Source organism: Garra rufa, chromosome 22 (genome assembly GCF_049309525.1).
Source record: "Garra rufa chromosome 22, GarRuf1.0, whole genome shotgun sequence".
In the NCBI taxonomy this organism is placed as follows: Eukaryota; Metazoa; Chordata; class Actinopteri; order Cypriniformes; family Cyprinidae; genus Garra; species Garra rufa.
This window is the reverse complement of record NC_133382.1, coordinates 7,353,773-7,372,497: the sequence shown is the minus strand read 5'-3', so window position 1 is coordinate 7,372,497 and position 18,725 is coordinate 7,353,773. Positions and strand designations below refer to the sequence as shown.

The 18,725-nt window shown below is 35.6% G+C and overlaps 2 protein-coding genes across 3 annotated transcripts in view; both read left to right on the top strand.

The window, feature by feature from the left end:
* Positions 1-4,286: 4,286 nt before the first annotated feature.
* On the top strand, positions 4,287-9,441 carry abi3b (ABI family, member 3b). Its single transcript, XM_073828894.1, has 5 exons — positions 4,287-4,465; positions 5,814-5,981; positions 7,255-7,449; positions 8,515-8,588; positions 8,672-9,441. The coding sequence occupies exons 1-5, from the start codon at positions 4,334-4,336 to the stop codon at positions 9,255-9,257; spliced, it is 1,155 nt and encodes a 384-aa protein (XP_073684995.1). The 5' UTR covers positions 4,287-4,333; the 3' UTR covers positions 9,258-9,441.
* A 1,891-nt stretch (positions 9,442-11,332) lies between these two features.
* LOC141297784 (poly [ADP-ribose] polymerase tankyrase-2) overlaps positions 11,333-18,725 on the top strand; it is a 34,203-nt gene continuing 26,810 nt past the window's right edge. For both annotated transcript variants that reach the window (XM_073828237.1, XM_073828236.1), the window contains exons 1-9: positions 11,333-11,709; positions 12,731-12,955; positions 13,070-13,165; positions 15,220-15,256; positions 15,386-15,461; positions 16,120-16,214; positions 17,025-17,091; positions 17,896-18,082; positions 18,165-18,286. In XM_073828237.1, coding sequence (XP_073684338.1) covers positions 11,532-11,709; positions 12,731-12,955; positions 13,070-13,165; positions 15,220-15,256; positions 15,386-15,461; positions 16,120-16,214; positions 17,025-17,091; positions 17,896-18,082; positions 18,165-18,286 — 1,083 coding nt within the window. In that variant the 5' untranslated portion in view covers positions 11,333-11,531. The remainder of the gene's footprint in view (positions 11,710-12,730; positions 12,956-13,069; positions 13,166-15,219; positions 15,257-15,385; positions 15,462-16,119; positions 16,215-17,024; positions 17,092-17,895; positions 18,083-18,164; positions 18,287-18,725) is intronic.

Below are 18,725 nucleotides of genomic sequence, written 5' to 3'. Positions count from 1 at the left end.
AAAACTCACGGGGAACTTGTGGGCTGAATTTGTCCAAGGCCAAATTTTAACCCCAGTCCAGCCCTGCACTCCAGCAAGGATATAGCCAGTGTTCGGGTCGTTACTCAAAAAAGATGATTTCTTACAAGTTATTATTTCTCCACTACTTGCTTATTTATCAAACGGGTGCTTTCTCTTCATCCTCTGCAAATGAAGCTACAGTAGGTAGTTTGGTAGAGGGATGTTTGAATAAATTAGCGTTTGTGATTGACAACGCGATCGACAATGTTGTGATAACACAATACTTATAGTCAGCAACTAGTCGTCATATCTCCCGCTTTGTGAAACACGTTAATTCTCAGTAGTACACATTTATGGTTCTTTAATGTATTTGCATTGTAATAAAATGCATTTATTTTCATTGGGTATATAATCGGCTGAAACAGGTAGCCTAGTGCATCCCAATTTTTTTTTTTAATTAACATTTTAATATAACATAGTCACTATGGCCTTTAGAAATGTTTTTTGGGGAGGTGGGGTAGTGACCAATAGGCCCCTGTGGCGCGGCCTAAGCTTTGGTCCTTAATGGCATTTTTTTTACATACATTACTTTTACTTTTTTACTTTAAGTAGTTTTGAAACTAGTACTTTTATACTTTTACTTGAGTAGAAAGCTTGAGTTGATACTTCAACTTCTACAAAAGTCTTTTTAAATCCTAGTATCTATACTTCTACTTGAGTAATGAATGTGAATACTTTTGACACCACTGGTCTCTGTGGTACAAACGTGATACACGTAACTGGCATGCAGATAAGCGTTGATGATAACCAATTATCATTTAACCCCAGGTGTACACAGACTTTGCTCATTAAACATCACAGGGGGCAAAATATGGTGGCTAATCTATCAGGCCCCAGTTCATGTGGGCAATAGTTGTTCCTATCAGAGACGTCATTAAAATGCACAGCTCACAGTGACGGGGCATTAAGAGCAATATAATAACCTATAATAACAAAGGAATTACTAGTTTTATGGTCATGAAACAGGTTACTGTTTAATAGCGTGGTTAAATAATTAATATTTGTTTTCCTGGACAGACGTAGAAGTCAGACTCACTAGAACATTGTTACATTTGCTATTATCAGACACTAATGTGTTTTAATGCACTTGACAACAAAAAAGGGAAATTGTCAATGTGACACTCATGCTTTGTTTGCTGTATTCTGGCCTCTTGTGGCCAGACCATGACATTAATTATATTTCTATCTCCCTCCCCCTCTCTCTCTCTCTCTCTCTCTCTCTCTCTCTCTCTCTCTCTCTCTCTCTCTCTCTCTCTCTCTCTCTCTCTCTCTCTCTCTCTCTCTCTCTCTCTCTCTTTTAAAGGGAAAGTTCAAATGATGGTTTTAATATTATAAGTAATATGATAAGTAAAATGCCATTAAGACTCCCACAAATTAATTGTCATCATTTACCAAAGGATACTGAAATTGTTCATTCTAGATACTAGATTAGACAGATATATAGATACTAGATAGATAGATAGACAGATACTAAATAGATAGATATATAGATACTAGGTAGATAGACAGACAGATAGATAGACAGATACTAAATAGATATATAGATAGATAAACAGACGGACGGACAGACAGACAGACAGACAGACAGACAGATAGATAGATAGAGACATAGAGACATAGAGACACAGATAGATTCAGCCCATAGCGCTGTATGGAAGTGAGGTATGGGGTCCACTCAGTGATCAGAGCTAGACTAGATGGGACAGACATCTAACAGAAGCCCTACACACCGAATTCTGCAAAATGATTCTAAAATTACAAAGGAGAACACCCAATAATGCATGTAGGGCAGAATTAGGCCGATTCCCATTGATTATTAATATACAAAAAAGATCCCTCAAATTCTGGATGCATCTTAAATCGAGTCCCACAGAATCGCTACAATTTAAAGTAGGGGTGCACCGATCCGATATTAGGATCGGATATCGGCCCCGATATTGAAAAAATAGCTGAATCGGGGATCGGAAAAATGGACCGATCCACGGGCCGATCCAGTGTTTTTTTTTTTTTTTTCATTTCTACTACTACATTTTATTTATTTAAATTTATTTTAAGTAGGGCTGGACCAGATTATTCGAATATTCGTTCGGTGGGTTGGCATTCGATTTTAAATTTTGAGATTACTAAAGTACAGTCGGGCTCACTTGAATCGTGGAAGCAAAACTAGGGCTGTGCTGTCACAATGACAACCCCGCCTCCGCATTCAAATGCACGCAGTAGGCTAAAGCTGACCACAAAGCCCCAGCAAAAATAATTACCATGAATGTGTTGTGGGAAAAAGTAAGGAGATATTCGAATTATTTATTAATAAACAAGTATTTGACACAAAGATGAAGTTGACGCTGGTACATGATAGTAGCTACATGACGCCATCTGCTCACTGGACGCGCCTTTAATGCCTAAATGCATCTTTATGGTTTATAGCTAATGAAAGAGTTTTGTTTTCGATTTGAATTATTTAAATTATTTCTTTACAGTTCCGGATGATATATTAGTCTTACCTTTATGAGTAAAAATGAAGTTCCACATCGCACCAGCGCTTTCATGTCCTGCAAAGCGCGCTTCAGCTTTACTCTCCCCACAAACGATTGGATATGCGCCTAATAGCACACATTTATCTAGTCGGATCGGTGCATCCCTAATTTAAAGTGTTACAAACCCAAGAACTGAACCCCGAAAAAAGTCCCCTAAGTCAGCTGGTTCTGAGACTTACTAACCTGACTAACTGCACTAACACTATCCAGCCTCAGACCAGCACTGCTTCTCACTTAAACATCAAAATAAATCAAACAAACTAAAAATATATATCTGGAACATCGGGATCAAGAAACTAAATCACAAAGCAAACTACAATTATATCGAACTATAAAATCAAATTATGAATTGGAAGAATATCTTCAGAGTATTAGGGAGACAAAGCAGAGACAAATCCTGACCAAGTACAGGCTCAGTGAGCACCGTCTAGCCATCGAAACCGACAGACACAAAAAGAGCTGGTTACCCAGAGAGCAAAGAGTGTGTGCTCACTGCGAGACAGGAGAGATTGAGACAGAGATGCACTTCCTCCTTCACTGCCACGAATTTAAATCAATAAGAGACTTATATATAAATAAATTCACAAACATAAAGAATTTTACAGCCATGACTGAAGAGGAAAAAATAAAAATAATACTAGGAGAGGGACAGACAGCAGCATTGGCTGCGAGATATGTATGGATGTGCCACAGCCTGAGAGACAGCAGGTGAATGTATATAGTGTGTGTAATGTGTATTATGTCTGACCTCAGTGTGTTTCCCTACTGTCTACCACAGTGACCCTCAGCATGTGTGTGTTTTTATGTTAAACACTGTGGTATCAAATGTTTACACGTTCTATTTTGTTACACTGTTTTTCAATTTTGTTATTTAAATTTAAATTGTTATAATATTTTTAATTATTGAAATTATTTAGATGTTCTCATTGTTATTATTATGTTCCTCGACATATACTCAAAGCTAGGGCAATATTGTAATTTTACAGTCATGCCAATAAAGCAATTTTGAATTGAATTGAATTAATAAATTTACAGACAGATATATCGATACTAGATAGATAGATAGATAGATAGATAGATAGATAGATAGATAGATAGATAGATAGATAGATAGATAGATAGATAGATAGATAGATAGATAGATAGATAGCCCACTAGCTTGCAATCTCAGTGAAAATTGGAGGAGTGCTGCCAGTTTAATAGGTTTTGTCAGATAATTTAGCACCAGGTGCCAGATTGTCAGAAATCAGCACCAATATTCAAAATATTTAAAATATTTAATTAAATTTACATTTACGAAATATGTTAGCAAAACTGTCCTTCTACTCCTGTTAGAATAACTTCAAATATGACTAAGCAGTGACCTTGAAATTTAGGAAATTATAGGTCGTTCTCTAATTTTGATCTCCATTGTATAGATAGACAGATACTGTAGAAAGATAGATGACAGACAGATAGATAGACAGACGGGCAGACAGATAGAAAGATAAGGAGAGAGACAGACAGATAGATATAGTGTATCATATCCTGTAAAAAGCACTCTGTTCATTCATGAATCTTGTGTCTGCACTGAAGATTACTGAGAAATGCTTTGCAAACACACCCACTCTCCCAACATGTTTGTGCCTGTCATCTTCACTGCAGTCATTCTCTAGTCCACCTCAGTTTAGTCTTACCAGACTCAGTGGAGAAGAGCCGTAACCAGCAGCATTCAGCAGCTTATATTGCAGACCTACACAATGAAAGACAACAACTGTAAAGAAAGCATAGACAAAATCCTGCAAGAGGCTCCGACTGCAAGAAAATCTCTTCTAGACAACCACAGCAATCTGCACAAGGTGGCCGATTACTGTCAGAACAAATTCTGCAATGTGAGACATTTTTACTTTTTTTTCCCTATACATTCGATTTGCAGTAATACCAAATTCTCAGAGTATTTTAGAGATCTCCCTGGATAGTATGTGTTCTTACTGTTTACATTAGGCCTAAACATATATAGTATGTACTGATATAAAAAAAATCCAGGATTACAAAAGTTACAACTTTGTAAGTAGTCTAGTGATTATATAATTGCTTCTTTTGACAGTTTCAACTGGTTTTAATAACAGGATTTTATTACATTTGCAAGTCATACATGTTTCACACTAAAAGCGCAACTCATTTTACAGCTCAATTTTTTATTAATTAGGAGTTATTTACATGGATTGCTCAAACAGTTACTTTAGGCTGTACATTTTTCCAGTCTTTTCCGTCAGCGTTGTGCTGTCTGTACTGACGGCATACATGCCTAAACAAGGCTGTGGTATGTATTCCAAAGACTCCATGAAAACCTTTCTTAACATGTTTATCTAGGAATCCATCTCTGTATCCTGGAGGTCTGTCATACTGAATGCAGCACATTTGCAGCATGTCAGTTTCATATGCATATAAATATAAAAAAATATCTAGGTCTTTATTATTACTAATAATATTCAGTACTATTTATGAATTTAATTACATATTCATATCATTTAAAAGTTTGGGGTTTGTCTTTTTTAACACATTAATACTTTTACTCAGCAAATCACTGTCATAAGAAAATGTTCCTTGAGCAGCAAATCAGCATATTACAATGACGACTGGAGTAATGATGCTGAAAGTTTAAATGCAGCCTTGGTGAGCAGAATAGACTCCTTTAAAAAATCTACAGATCCCAAACTTTTGAACATTAATGTATATTTATTATATTTATTTAGACATGCCATGGTACTTTATATCTCCATATGCTGTCTGCAAAGGTAGAATTTCTTTTACACATAACACACTATGGCCCGGTTTCACAGACAGGGCTTAGCCTAAACCAGGATTAAGCCATAGTTCAATTAGGACATTTACGTAATTTTTATACATGTGCCTTAGAAAGAAACATTACTGGTGTGCATCTTTAGACAAAACAAAGGCACTGATCTATTTTAAGATTAGTCGATGCACGATCCTTTCAGTTGAAACAGCTCAGACTTACATTTTAGTCTAGGACTAGGCTTAAGCCTTGTCTGTGAAACCGGGGGTATGTGTTTGTAATATTTAAACTGCTGACTAAATGAAATGTCTGAACTATTAAATTAAATGGTTCAGATGTGCTCAATTTGCCGGCCAGGACTAAGTCTGGAGATCTTTCAGTTGGCTGTTATTCATAAAAAAGAGTTTGAATATTGAAAATAAATATTTTTTTACCTTTAGGTGGATGACACCAGAAGTGTCATTGAAGAGTCCAAAGCTCTCACTGCGCAGGCCCTGGCCAGTGTCACATACCAGATAAACAATCTGGCCACATCTCTGCTGAAGCTCTTAGATACTCAGACGGTTCAGCTAAAACAGCTGGAGACCTCTGTCAACTTGCTGACTCTGGTGAGCTCTGCTTATCACTTAACAGAAAGAACAAGTATCTCTTGAAAAACAATGCCAGCCATTACTGATGACCACTTGCTCACCAATGGACCATCTGCATGAATGGGTTACATCAGAATGAGAGTCCAAATAGCTGATAAAACATCACAATAATCCACAAGTAATCCACACCCCTCCAGTCCACCAATTAATGTCTTGAAGTGAGAAGTATAAAACAAATCCATCATTAAGACATTTTTACCCTCAAACTGTCCTCTATGCTTAATATTGCTTAATAGTGTGAAAGTCATCTCATCTAAATCAGGAGAGAAATATGCACAGATCAAGCACTGTTAGAAGCGAAAACAGTACTAAACAAATGTGTTGGTGGATTTTGATGTGGGTGGACAACAGGGGATGGACTTTTTCACTGGAGGAAGCATTATTTTGGATTATGAACTCATATTTTGTCCAGAGGCCATAGTTTAAATGCCTTAATGACTGATTTGTTTCTTATTTTCACTTCTCAAGATGTTAAATGATGGACTGGAGTGGTTTGCTTGTGGATTATTGTGATGTTTTCATCTGAACACTATTTCTAGCATAGTAGACGCATACGCAGAAGCGATCTGTCGCATGTATACGTCGCTCATTGTTTATGCAGTGCAGAGAAATTGACAGCTACTCAAAACGGTAATTACTCGTGCTTATCCTGATTGTTGCAACCAATTAAAAGCTAAAAGATTACGTTTACTTGCGCGAACTCATCCGGGAGTGTTTTCACCGACTCCCAACTTTTGAGCCTGATCGACTGAAGTTATGGTTGCTTGCTCTTTGTCACGCGTCGGCTGTTGTGAACGCACTCAGGACAGCTGGACGTTGCAGTGGATCAGAGGTAAAAAATGTTATAAATACTGTTCAGTTTCTTGCACAAACCTCAGTGTATGGTCACGAGCTGCAGGGTTTAATTTGGTTTTGTCTGTGTATGTTTTTTTGACTCCCAAAGCCATGGGTCCCATTGACTCCCAATATATGACTGACAGACTGCAATGGTTTGAGTTAAAAATCTTTGTTTATGTTCTACTGAAGAAACAAAGTCCCCTACATCTTGGATGCCCTGGATAAGCAGATAAACATAAAATTTTCATTTTTGGGTAAACTATCCCTTTAATGCAAAATTTGTTAATTTTCAGCGATGTTTCATTTTTGGGTGAACTATTCCTTTAATAAAGCATAATTTTGTCAAAGTTATAAATGGGCAAAATAACCTCCTAATGTCAGTATTTACATTCAGACAGTTGGTATGTACAAGGAGAAAATAGCCCGGAAGGAGATCGGAGTGCTGACCAAACAGTCTAAAGTTCCCCGAACTCAGAAGGTGGTTCCCCCAGCAAATGGCCTCGAGCCGTTACGTGCGTACAGACGGGTTCCCATATCCTACGCCCGCTTAGACAAAGTGGGCCACGGCCATTGGCAAGACAGCAAAACTGTAAGCAAATATATCTACAAATATATAATATGAATTACTTATACTGGTGTTTTTTTACATGTTGTGGTTAAACTACACTACCAGTCAAAAAGATTTTTTATGTTTTTTAAAAGAAATCTCTTCTGCTCACCAAGCCTGCATTTATTTGATCTAAAGTACAGAAAAAAATGTACAATTTTGAAATATTTTTACTATTTAAAATAACTGCTTTCTGTTTAAATATATTTTAAAATGTAATTTATTCCTGTGATCAAAGTAAAAATGTTTGCATCATTACTCCAGTCTTCAGTGTCACATGGTCCTTCAGAAGTCATTGTAATATGCTGATTTGCTGTTCAAGAAATATTTTTTATTAGTAGTATTAATGTTTAAAACAGTTGAGTACATTTTTTTTAAATTCTTTGATGAATAGAAAGATCCAAAAATCAGCACTTATTTGAGTACTATATAATATTCAAAAGCTTAGAGTCAGTATTTAATTATATAATTAATAGAAAATAAAAAAATAATTAATAGAAATTGATACTTTTATTTAGCAAGGATGCTTTAAATTGATAAAAAGTGATGATAAAGACATTTATAATGTTAAAAATATTTCTGTCAGATAAATGCTGTTCTTCTGAACTTTCTATTCATCAAAGAATCCTAAAAAAAATCTACTCAGCTGTTTTAAACATGATCATAATAAATAATATAATAATAAAATAATGATTTCTGAAGGACCATGTGACTGGAGTAATAACACTAAAAAAAATTTGAAATCACAGGAATAAATTACATTTTAATATATTTTAAACAAATATATTTAAATAGAAAATAGTTATTTTAAATTGTAAAAATATTTCAATTTTTTTTGCTGTACTTTGGATCAAATAAATGCCTGGTGAGCAGATAAGACTTCTTTAAAAAACATAAAAAATCACATAGTTTAAACATTTTTTGACTAGTATTGTATCATATTTGTAATAGAGTTTAACTTAATAATTTAAATGATTTTCCAAATATTTTTAGCCTAAAAACCCTACTTATATATTTATTTTAATTTATTATGTTGTGACCCCAAAGGAAGACCCAAAAACAGACAATGAGGATTCTGTGTCTGGACAACTTGGCCCACAGGAGACCAGGACCTTCAACTGGTTTGTAATAAAAGGCTTTTGTTGTCTACATTCAGGTAGCTTTAGGTAAAAATGTTATTAACTCAGTCGTTTCTGTGGTTCAGGTCTTTTTTGGGTATCGCCGTTCCTCCTCCATCAGTACCTGATTTGGTGGGTTCTAGCGTCTCAGCTCCTCCTGATCTCTCTCCATCTTCGCCGCCTCCTGCACTCACATCTGACCGTTCCCCATGTCTACCTGTCTATCCTGATCTGTCCATGCTGCCTCCTCCACCTCTCCCAGATGATGAGATGGGAGACGCTCCACCCCCACCTCCTCCTCCTTCTCCTCCTCCACCTGGTTCTGTGTATGGAGGTTCTTTGGTTCCCCCTCCACCACCTCCACCTGGCCAAAATACCTCAATGACTTTAGCAAACCTTCCACCTCCGCCTCCTCCTCCTCCAGGTAACATGGCTGTTCCACCTCCTCCTCCAGGCAATGTCCCTGTCCCACCTCCTCCACCTCCCATTCAGGGCAATACGACTGTTCCACCTCCACCTCCTCCTCCTCCTGGCTCTTACAGTGGGTCTTCACTACCTCCACCGCCACCTCCACAAAATGCCTCCATGGTGCCACCGCCGCCTCCTCCTCCTACTACTACTACTGGAGGAAAATTTATTCCACCTCCTCCTCCTCCACCCCCCCCATTTTGAATGCTGATTTTTCATGTTATTTTTATATAAAAGACTATATGACATTTTTAAATATATATGTTTTGTGGTATAAAACATTAATTAAAGACAGGAATGTTTTGTATAAAGCATATTAAGTATGTAATATCAGACACTTTTATTTTTTTTATGATGTACTCACATAAAGTGAAGGAAAACATTTAAATACTTTGTTGTGTTGTTAAAAATTCAAATAATTATTCTTTAATGGATTGATACTTACCGTTGAAGTAATACAGTTGAAGTAGTAATTATTTTACCAAAATAATTCATACAAAATGCATTTTATTTTTTATTTAGTACTGACCTGAATAAGATATTTCACATGAAAGATGTTTAGTCCACAAGAGAAAATAATAGTTGAATTTATAAAAATGACCCTGTTCAGCAGTCCCGAACAGTTAAACTGCACGCTGCTCTTCAGAAAAGTCCTTCAGGTCACACAAATTCTTTGTTTTTTCAGCATTTTTGTGAATTTGAACCCTTTCTAACAATGACTATGATTCTGTGATTCATCTTTTCATCTCATGCAACTATTACAGAAGGTTCAAGCGCTCATTGATGCTTCAGAAGGAAACACAATTCATTAAGAGCCAGGGGTGTAAACTTTTAAACAGAATGAAGATGTGTACATCTTTCTTATTTTGCCTAAATAACATTTTTTTATTTTATTTAGTACTATCCTTCAGAAGCTACAGAAGATACTTGCATGTTCCACAGAAGACAAAATAATTAAAATTTATCCTGATCTTCAAATTCAAAAAGTTTTCAATTCTGGCTCTTAATGCATCTTTTTCCTTCTGAAGCATTTTGAACCTTCTGTAATAGTTGTATATGAGTCTCTCAGTTGTCCTCAGTGTGAAAAAATGGGTCTTAAAATCATACAGTCATTGATGGAAAGAGTTCAAATACACAAAAATGCTGAAAAACCCCCAAAGAATTTGTGGGACCTGAAGAATAGTTAAACTATTCAGAATAAACAAGAGACTCATGAACAACTCAAAAAAAAAAAAAAAAATACTCAACTGTGGATCATTAAGAATCAAGTGTATGTAAACTCTTGCACAGGGTCGTTTTAGAAATTCAGCTATTATTTTTTTACTAAATGTAAACGTCTTTTATGTGAAATATATTATTCAGGTAAGTACTAATTAAAAAATAACATGCATTTTGTACGATCCCTCCTATTTTGGTAAAACAATTAGCATTTTGCAGATTCTGCAAGGTGTATGTAAACTTTTGACTTAAACAGTAGGCTACTTACTTGTCCTTTTAACCTTTATGGAATCAAAACAAAACAGACACTGCACTGCAGATGGCAGCACCGAGTTTTTACATTTTCTCAGTGTTTTTGAAAATGAAGTGAATTCGGTGTTCAGTCCAGGTGGGGCATTTAATTCGAATCGATCGCATTCATTATGATGGAAATTCTGACATATATCATAGGCACTCCGTGTTCTGTATTTGTATTAAATACGAGGAGATAACTCAAACCAAGTGAGCTGCCTACCTAGACATTATATTTGCGAATCATACTCGCACTTCGAGCCGAGTCAGCTAATAATCCTCTAGGGGGCGCATGGCGGCTCAAACAACCGAAAACACATAAGCCTATGAGCTTTATTAAAATCTCTGCACGTTGTTTGTGTTACAACATATGTTTTATGCACGTAAATACATAATTATTTAAATACATTAATGATTAAATAAAAATAGACATCCGTTTTAATAATAATAACTTAATAAAATATTCAATCAAACGCGTTAGACAAATAGTGATCACAAACGACTGTGATTGGTCAGTCTCGAACATCGGTGAGAAAAGTAACACTTGTCATGTGACAACGCCGTTTCGTTTTCTCTCAGCAGCAGTGTGGACAATTTTTTATTTATGAAAAATAACACTGTGAAACTGATTGATTTTATTCGATTGCTTTATTCAGGTCCTGTTTTACACTGTTGCACATTTTTATGCAGACTCCGGGGCCGCCAAAGCCCCGCCCATTCAAATTTCACGTTCACTAGAAGAATTGACGTTCTATCTGTTTATTTGATTTCTGTGGTTTTGAGACACAGCTGGACTGACAGCTCTGTACAGTAACAGCCAAAGACACTCGAGCTGAATCATTTCTTCTCTTCAATGGCTGTTACTGAAAGGCTTTAACTGTGGAGATCTGCGCATCTTTGCGGCCTTCATGTCAAGCCTTTGGGATAGGGTGTATTCCACATTTCCCACTATCTGCCCATAGCTTGTCCATGTCGGTCCGGCGCTTCTCGGGGGTCATGGAGAGCTCCGGGTCCGCCGAGCCCAGGGAGCTGTTCGAGGCCTGCAGGAGCGGAGACCTGGAGCGGGTGAAGAAGCTCTTGTGCCCGGAGAACGTGAACAGCAGGGACACAGCAGGGAGGAAATCCACCCCGCTGCACTTCGCTGCGGGTGAGTGCGACTCTCGCTTCTATTCGTTTTGCTTTCTAAATTATTCAAACGAAATATTATTTTTCTATTATTTTCTGTTCTATCCTTTGATCTATATAATCAATATCACTGGTATTGTATAAGTTATGCCAAATAAAATTGTATTGGCATGTAATTAATAATTAAACAGTTACAAATGACAAAAGATTAACATTATTATGATCATATATAGGGTCTTTGAGATGAATTAATTGCACTTTTTGTTGTAAATATTTAATTAAGTAGGCTGCTCAGAGTCAGAACACAATGTGCTTTTATATGTTAATATGAAATATTGTTCTGATACACATGAAATCACATACTGTCATTGTAATTAATATATTTACATGTGAAATGCAGCTGTTTTTTATACTAAACTAAAAATACTAATATGGTTAATATATAGTTTACGTATAACTTTATAGTCTAGGTGTTCTGCATGTTTAAATTAACAAACAAATTTAAATTAATAATTTATGAAATGTATAAAGTTAAATTCAATTATTACTTTAATTGTAAAAATACAATTTGTGATCTTTTTAAATTAATAAATAAAATGATTATACTATAATAGACTATAGCCCTCTGGGTCATTCCAGCTGGAATCATCAAATGGTCCCCACCTGACCCCCTCAGATTTGTCTGAAAAAAAATCCATGTGATGGGTAATATGCCCAATAGATTATATACAAAATTTCAGATCTCTACTGTGCGTATTTTTTTCACAAAAAATCTGTAAAAAGGTTTGTTTTTTACCCCCGTTTTGGCATCACAGTTAGCCTGGGTTTTCCCATGCTGCCTTTGGTGTAAATTGGTGTAAATGAGTTTTTTTTTTTTTTTTTTTTTTTTTTTTGGACCTTAATATCTCAACATCCATAAGACTCTATTGTCTGATGTCAAAGGATGTGAAAGACATGGTACATATCAGACCATTTACCAAGTTTGATGCTTATACATTGAAAATTGAGGTTTCTATGGACATCTGAAAACTCTTCTGTGACAGGTTTTGGCCGTAGAGATGTGGTGGACTACCTCCTTCAGCACGGAGCAAATGTGCACGCCTGCGATGATGGTGGCCTCATCTCGCTCCACAACGCCTGCTCGTTTGGTCACGCTGAAGTCGTCAACCTGCTCCTGCAACACGGGGCCGATGCCAACTCCAGAGACAACTGGAATTACACTCCACTGCACGAGGCTGCCATCAAGGGCAAGATCGACGTCTGCATTGGTAAAGTCCCCTAGTAAAAAACTTTACAGAATATTTTCATAACAACTTGGTTTGATGTGAAAAGTGCATGTTGCATGTATAATGTAGCTGTTTGAATCATGTTGTCATTTGTAGTTTTGCTGCAACATGGTGCTGAGCCAACGATCCGAAACACTGATGGGAGGACAGCGCTTGACCTGGCTGAACCCTCCACCAAAGCTGTACTTACTGGTAAAAGAGCTCTTAAACCTCAGACTTGAGTACACGCTGCTTTTCTGGTAGTGTTGGGAATCGAGAACAAGTTCTTATCTAGAATTAGTATGCAATTGAAAATAAAAAAACAGAAGACTGGCAGTTGTGAAATGATAGAAAGACAGTAAATTAACAAGTACACGCTTTATTGTCATCATGAGTTGCACACGATACAAACTCAGACAGTGTAGTCCGATTAATAAATAAAGTAATCGTTTGAACAGATTATTTTTAACAAATTGGTCCAAACTAACTTACAAATACTTGATATGAGTACTCGAATAATCAATATACTTGAATAGTTCATAATAAAAGTAATCGCCAAGTTATCAGCAACTTTTGATCAATCACGTCTGCATATTGTGAACCGAAAAAAATCCAGCAGTTACAAAAAAAGTAAAGTGAGCTGATGCCAGAAAAGTACATGACCTAAGTCATCCTAAACATGATAATGTGTCATGTTAAGTGCTTCAAATACTGTTGTAGATATTATAGCGCGGCTGGCCCTGTTGGGTGTTGACAGATGATTTTTAATGTGTTTGAGACGTGTTTTCCTCAACCTAAAACGTACATTTTATGTCTGTGTTCTAATCTGTACAATTTTTTAAATCACAAGATTATTAAATGCTTGTCCTGTGCTTTTGTTTTTCTTTTTTATTATTATTCCTTATTTAGTTTTAAATCTACCTTGAAAATAGTATCCAACATGTTCTCTTTTTTGAATCAATTCATCCATTAATCATGTTTGTTAGATTGTGCTGGTTTAGACTCTGTGAGAATTTTTTTTTATTCAGTTAACTCCTTTAAAGAGATTTAAAGTTAAATACAGCTTTGGAGTTTTTAGCAAAAATAAATTGTAAAAACATACATACAATTCAGCAATAATATTTCTCGCTATGAAAATAGCCATAGAAGTTGAAATGGTGTTAAAAAATTGAATTAAAGTGAATATTTTTTAAATGGTTTTCATTGGAATGATCAAATAAATAATCAGCAGATTACTTATCAAAATAATCATTAGTTGCCCTACTAGGGCTGGGTAAAAAACTAGCATCATATCATACTGTGACTTACACACAGAAACTTCAAGGCAACCTGTCAAAATAAAAGTACGGTGTAACTTGTAACAGAACATTAGTCCTGTATTACTTTTGTACAGTATAATGTAGGTGTTTATATATTCCTATTTAAATAATTGACATAAAACAATATATATGAAAAAAAATAAAATATAACCCACCCCCAAAGCTGGAAACCTAGGGGAAACACTGGCTACCATAGATATATATACATAAATGTATATTTTTATCACACTGTACAACAATAATACAGTTTTTTTTTTATTATTATAGTAAGGGCTAAGTTTAGGGTTGGGTAGGTGTAGACGTTAAAAAAACACAATCTAATAGGTAGAAACATTTATTTCATTGTTAGTTAGTAAACACAAGTACATCTTATTGAACATAATTTATTTTCATCACCAATTATCATAGTAGAACAGCTTTCTCGAGCAGTTTGTGATGCAGTTTGGAAACAGGAGATGAGCCCCTGGTCTAATGTGTCACCTGGTTTGAGAAACCCGTTCTTAAAGACTTACTTTTAGTCATTATTTGGGTAGCGCACACATTCTGAATGCCTTCGGCAGAATTCAAATTAGCCATTTTAATCTAGATTAATCTAGATAACATATTTTTCCTTGAGAAAATTTGGCATGTACTGCACTTGATGTATATCCAAAATAGCTGATATTGAATCAGAAATGGAATCAGTTCGCAAGCGTGTGAGTCTAAATCAAAACGAATATTGGTGTCAAAACCCAGCCCTATGCTCTATATAGATGCCACACATCTTTTTGATCAAACACTTGATTCTGATTCCGATAATTCTCATTTCCCCTTGCTCTATTTGTTTATAAGGCAAGTAATTGCCAATTTACTCTAGGCTAAAGTGTTCTCCTGCTGACTTTGCTTCTCATTTAGGCTCAAATGAGATTTCCATTTATGTTAATACACTTCATTCTTTCTTAAATCTAGGTGACTATAGAAAGGACGAACTCCTCGACAGCGCAAGGTAATAACTATTTAAGCTCAATATTGTTCAGGAGACCTGAGGAGAGATGAATATTGCTGAGCTAAATTGCTGTCGTGACTCACATTGTTCCTTTAATTGACTTGCCACTCAATGATTTTTTTTCAACAGAAGTGGGAATGAAGAAAAACTGATGAGCCTCCTCACACCATTAAACGTGAACTGTCACGCCAGTGATGGAAGAAAGGTGATTCATTGATTTATATATGTGACCCTGGACCACAAAACCAGTCATAAGGTTAAATTTTACAAAACTGAGATGTATACATCATACATATATAGCTTACTAAATAAGCTTTCCATTGATGTATGGTTTGTTAGGATAGGACAATATTTGGCTGAGATACATCTATTTGAAAATCTGGAATCTGAGGATGCAAATGAATCAAAATACTCCTTTAAAAAAAATCACCTTTAAAGTTGTTCAAATTAGGTTCTTAACAATGCATATTACTAATCAAAAATTACATTTTGATACATTTACAGTAGGAATTTTACAAAAAAATCTTCATGGAACATGATCTTTACTTAATTTCCTAATGATTTTTGGCATAAAAGAAAAATCTAGAATTTTGACCCATGCAATGTATTTTTGGCTATTGCTACAAATATACCCCAGCGACTTAAGACTGGATTTGTGGTCCAGGGTCACATATGCTAATGTTATCTTGATATCTGTTCATGTATAACCATATTCAAATGTTCTCAACGTTTTTGAGCCACTTACATAAAACTCCTAATGTAGCCAGGCATTTCATGTGTAATTGGTTCAGGTTCTGCATGCATCTTTATTTGAATAAATAGTTTGCATATGTGTTTCTGAATGGATTATTTGTTGGTTTCAGTCCACGCCTCTGCATCTGGCCGCGGGTTATAATCGTGTGAAGACAGTGCAGCTGTTGTTACAGCATGGAGCCGATGTGCACGCTAAAGACAAAGGGTACGATGTGTGTCTCCAGTTTGACTTAAAGTGCAGTACAAATTAGGCTCTATGCTGTCACTTAGTTCACCCAAAAATGCTAATTTGCTGAGAATGTACTCACCCATAGGCCGTCCAAGATGTAGATTAATTTGTCTCTTCTTTAGATTTGGAGGAATTTAGCATTACATGACTTGCTCACCAATGGATACTCTGCAGTGAATGGGTGCCGTCAGAATGAGAGTCACAATAATCACAACAATGTTGTGCATTATCACAGTAATGCACAACATGACTCCAGTTTATCAATTAACATACTATGAAGTGAGAAGCTGTTAAAAATTATTTCATGATGGATTTGTTTCTTACAAACACACAACCTTTCGCTTCATAGTATGTTAATTGATGGACTGGAATGGTGTGAATCAGGTGTTTGGACTCTAACGGCACCCATTCACTGCAGAGGATCCATTGGTGAGCAAGTGATTATAAATGGTAATGTAAATAATGAATTTCTCCAAATATGTTCATGTGATGAAACTACCTCATCTCATCTTGGATGGCCTGAGGTTAAGTACATTTTCAGGTGAACTATTCAAAATATCTGTGCATCTGTAGTAGAAAAATGTATGTAACTTTGTCCAGGTGATGTTGGTATTTAATCAACATGTATAATTAATGCTATACTTTCAAGACCATGTGTATTATCCCCTTGACTCAAAATTATATACCCAACTTTGAACCTAAAAATTCAAATAAAGGCAGTGTAGTCAAAATCTTTCTTCATTACTGTACTCACTTTATGTATTAAACTTTGTTTTATGTTAACAGAGATCTTGTGCCTCTTCATAACGCCTGTTCATACGGTCACTATGAAGTAGCTGAATTGCTTGTAAAGGTAGGTTCATTTTATGTTATATGTGACCCTGGACCACAAAACCAGTCTTTAGTAGCACAGGTATATTTGTAGCAATAGACAAAAATACATTGTAAAAATTATAATTTTTTCTTTTATGACAAAAATGAGGATATCAAGTAAAGATCCTGTTTAATGAAGATATTTTGTAAATGTCCTACTGTAAATATATTAAAATTGAATTTTTGATTAGTAATATGCATATGCTAAGAACATTTAAACAACTTTAAAGGCCATTTTCTCAATATTTAAATTTTTTCTGCACCCTCAGATTTTCAAATAGTTGTATCTCAGCCAAATATTGTCCTATCAATGGGAAGCTTATTTATTCAGCTTTCATATGGTGTATAAATCTCAATTTAAAGAAAAATGGACGCTTATGAGTCATGACTGGTTTTGTGGTCCAGGGTCACATTTGCACTTTTCCTATCTGCTTTCTGGTTCTGAATTAGCTGTTTTAGCAGAAGTACTAACTACACTTCATCTGTTCATTTTTACACAGCATAGTGTATATTAAAATATACATTATACACACATTATACATAATACGTTATACATTAAAATATGCATTGTTTTACTGTAAATACATATTACACTGCCGTTTAAAAGTTTGGGATTAGTACGATTTCTGGATTTATTTGATGAAAAATACAACAAAAAAAACAGTAATATTGTGAAATATTATTGCCGGTAAAAATAGTGTTTTTCTATTTTAATATAAATTAAAATAGAATTTATTCCTGTGATGCAATGCTGAATTATTCTAATATGTTCATTTTTACACAGCATGGTGCCTGCGTTAACGCTATGGACCTGTGGCAGTTCACACCTTTACACGAGGCAGCTTCAAAAAACAGAGTGGAGGTCTGTTCGCTCCTGCTCAGCTACGGCGCCGACCCCTGTTTCCTCAACTGCCACAACAAGAGCGCCATCGATCTGGCCCCCACCGCCCTGCTGAAAGAGCGACTGGCGTGTAAGCATTGGACTGCCACAAAGACCAGCTCTTGTTTTGTTTGGTCCGTCGGTGACTGACGGGGTGTTGTTTTCTGTTGCAGATGAGTTCAGAGGTCATGCTTTGCTGCAGGCGGCACGTGAGGCGGACATGGCCCGCTTTAAAAAACACCTCTCCCTTGAGACCATCGACTTCAAACACCCTCTAACTCAAGAAATGGCTCTGGTAAGGACCAATTTATCTTTTTTATTTATTATAGGTATGAGCACAATTATTTAATAACACTAGTATAAGATTCTTATGCTCACTAAGTCTGCATTTGTTTGATCAAAACAGTAGTAAAACAGTAATACTGTAAAATAGAATCATTTAAAATAAGTGTTTTCTGTTTGCATATATTTTAAAATGAAATTCATTCCTGTTATTCAAAGCTGAATTTTCTGCATCATTACATGATCCTTTAGAAATCATTCTAATATGCTGATTTACTGCTCAAGAAGCATTTCTGTTTACTTTTATTAATACTGAAAACAGTTGTGCTGCTTAAGATTTTTGTGGAAACCTTGATACAGGTTTTTTCAGGATTCTTTGTTGAATCTTTTGTTTGAAATTGATTTTTTTTTTTAAGTTTAACCCTACTTTTCATCAAGTTAATGCCTTTCAG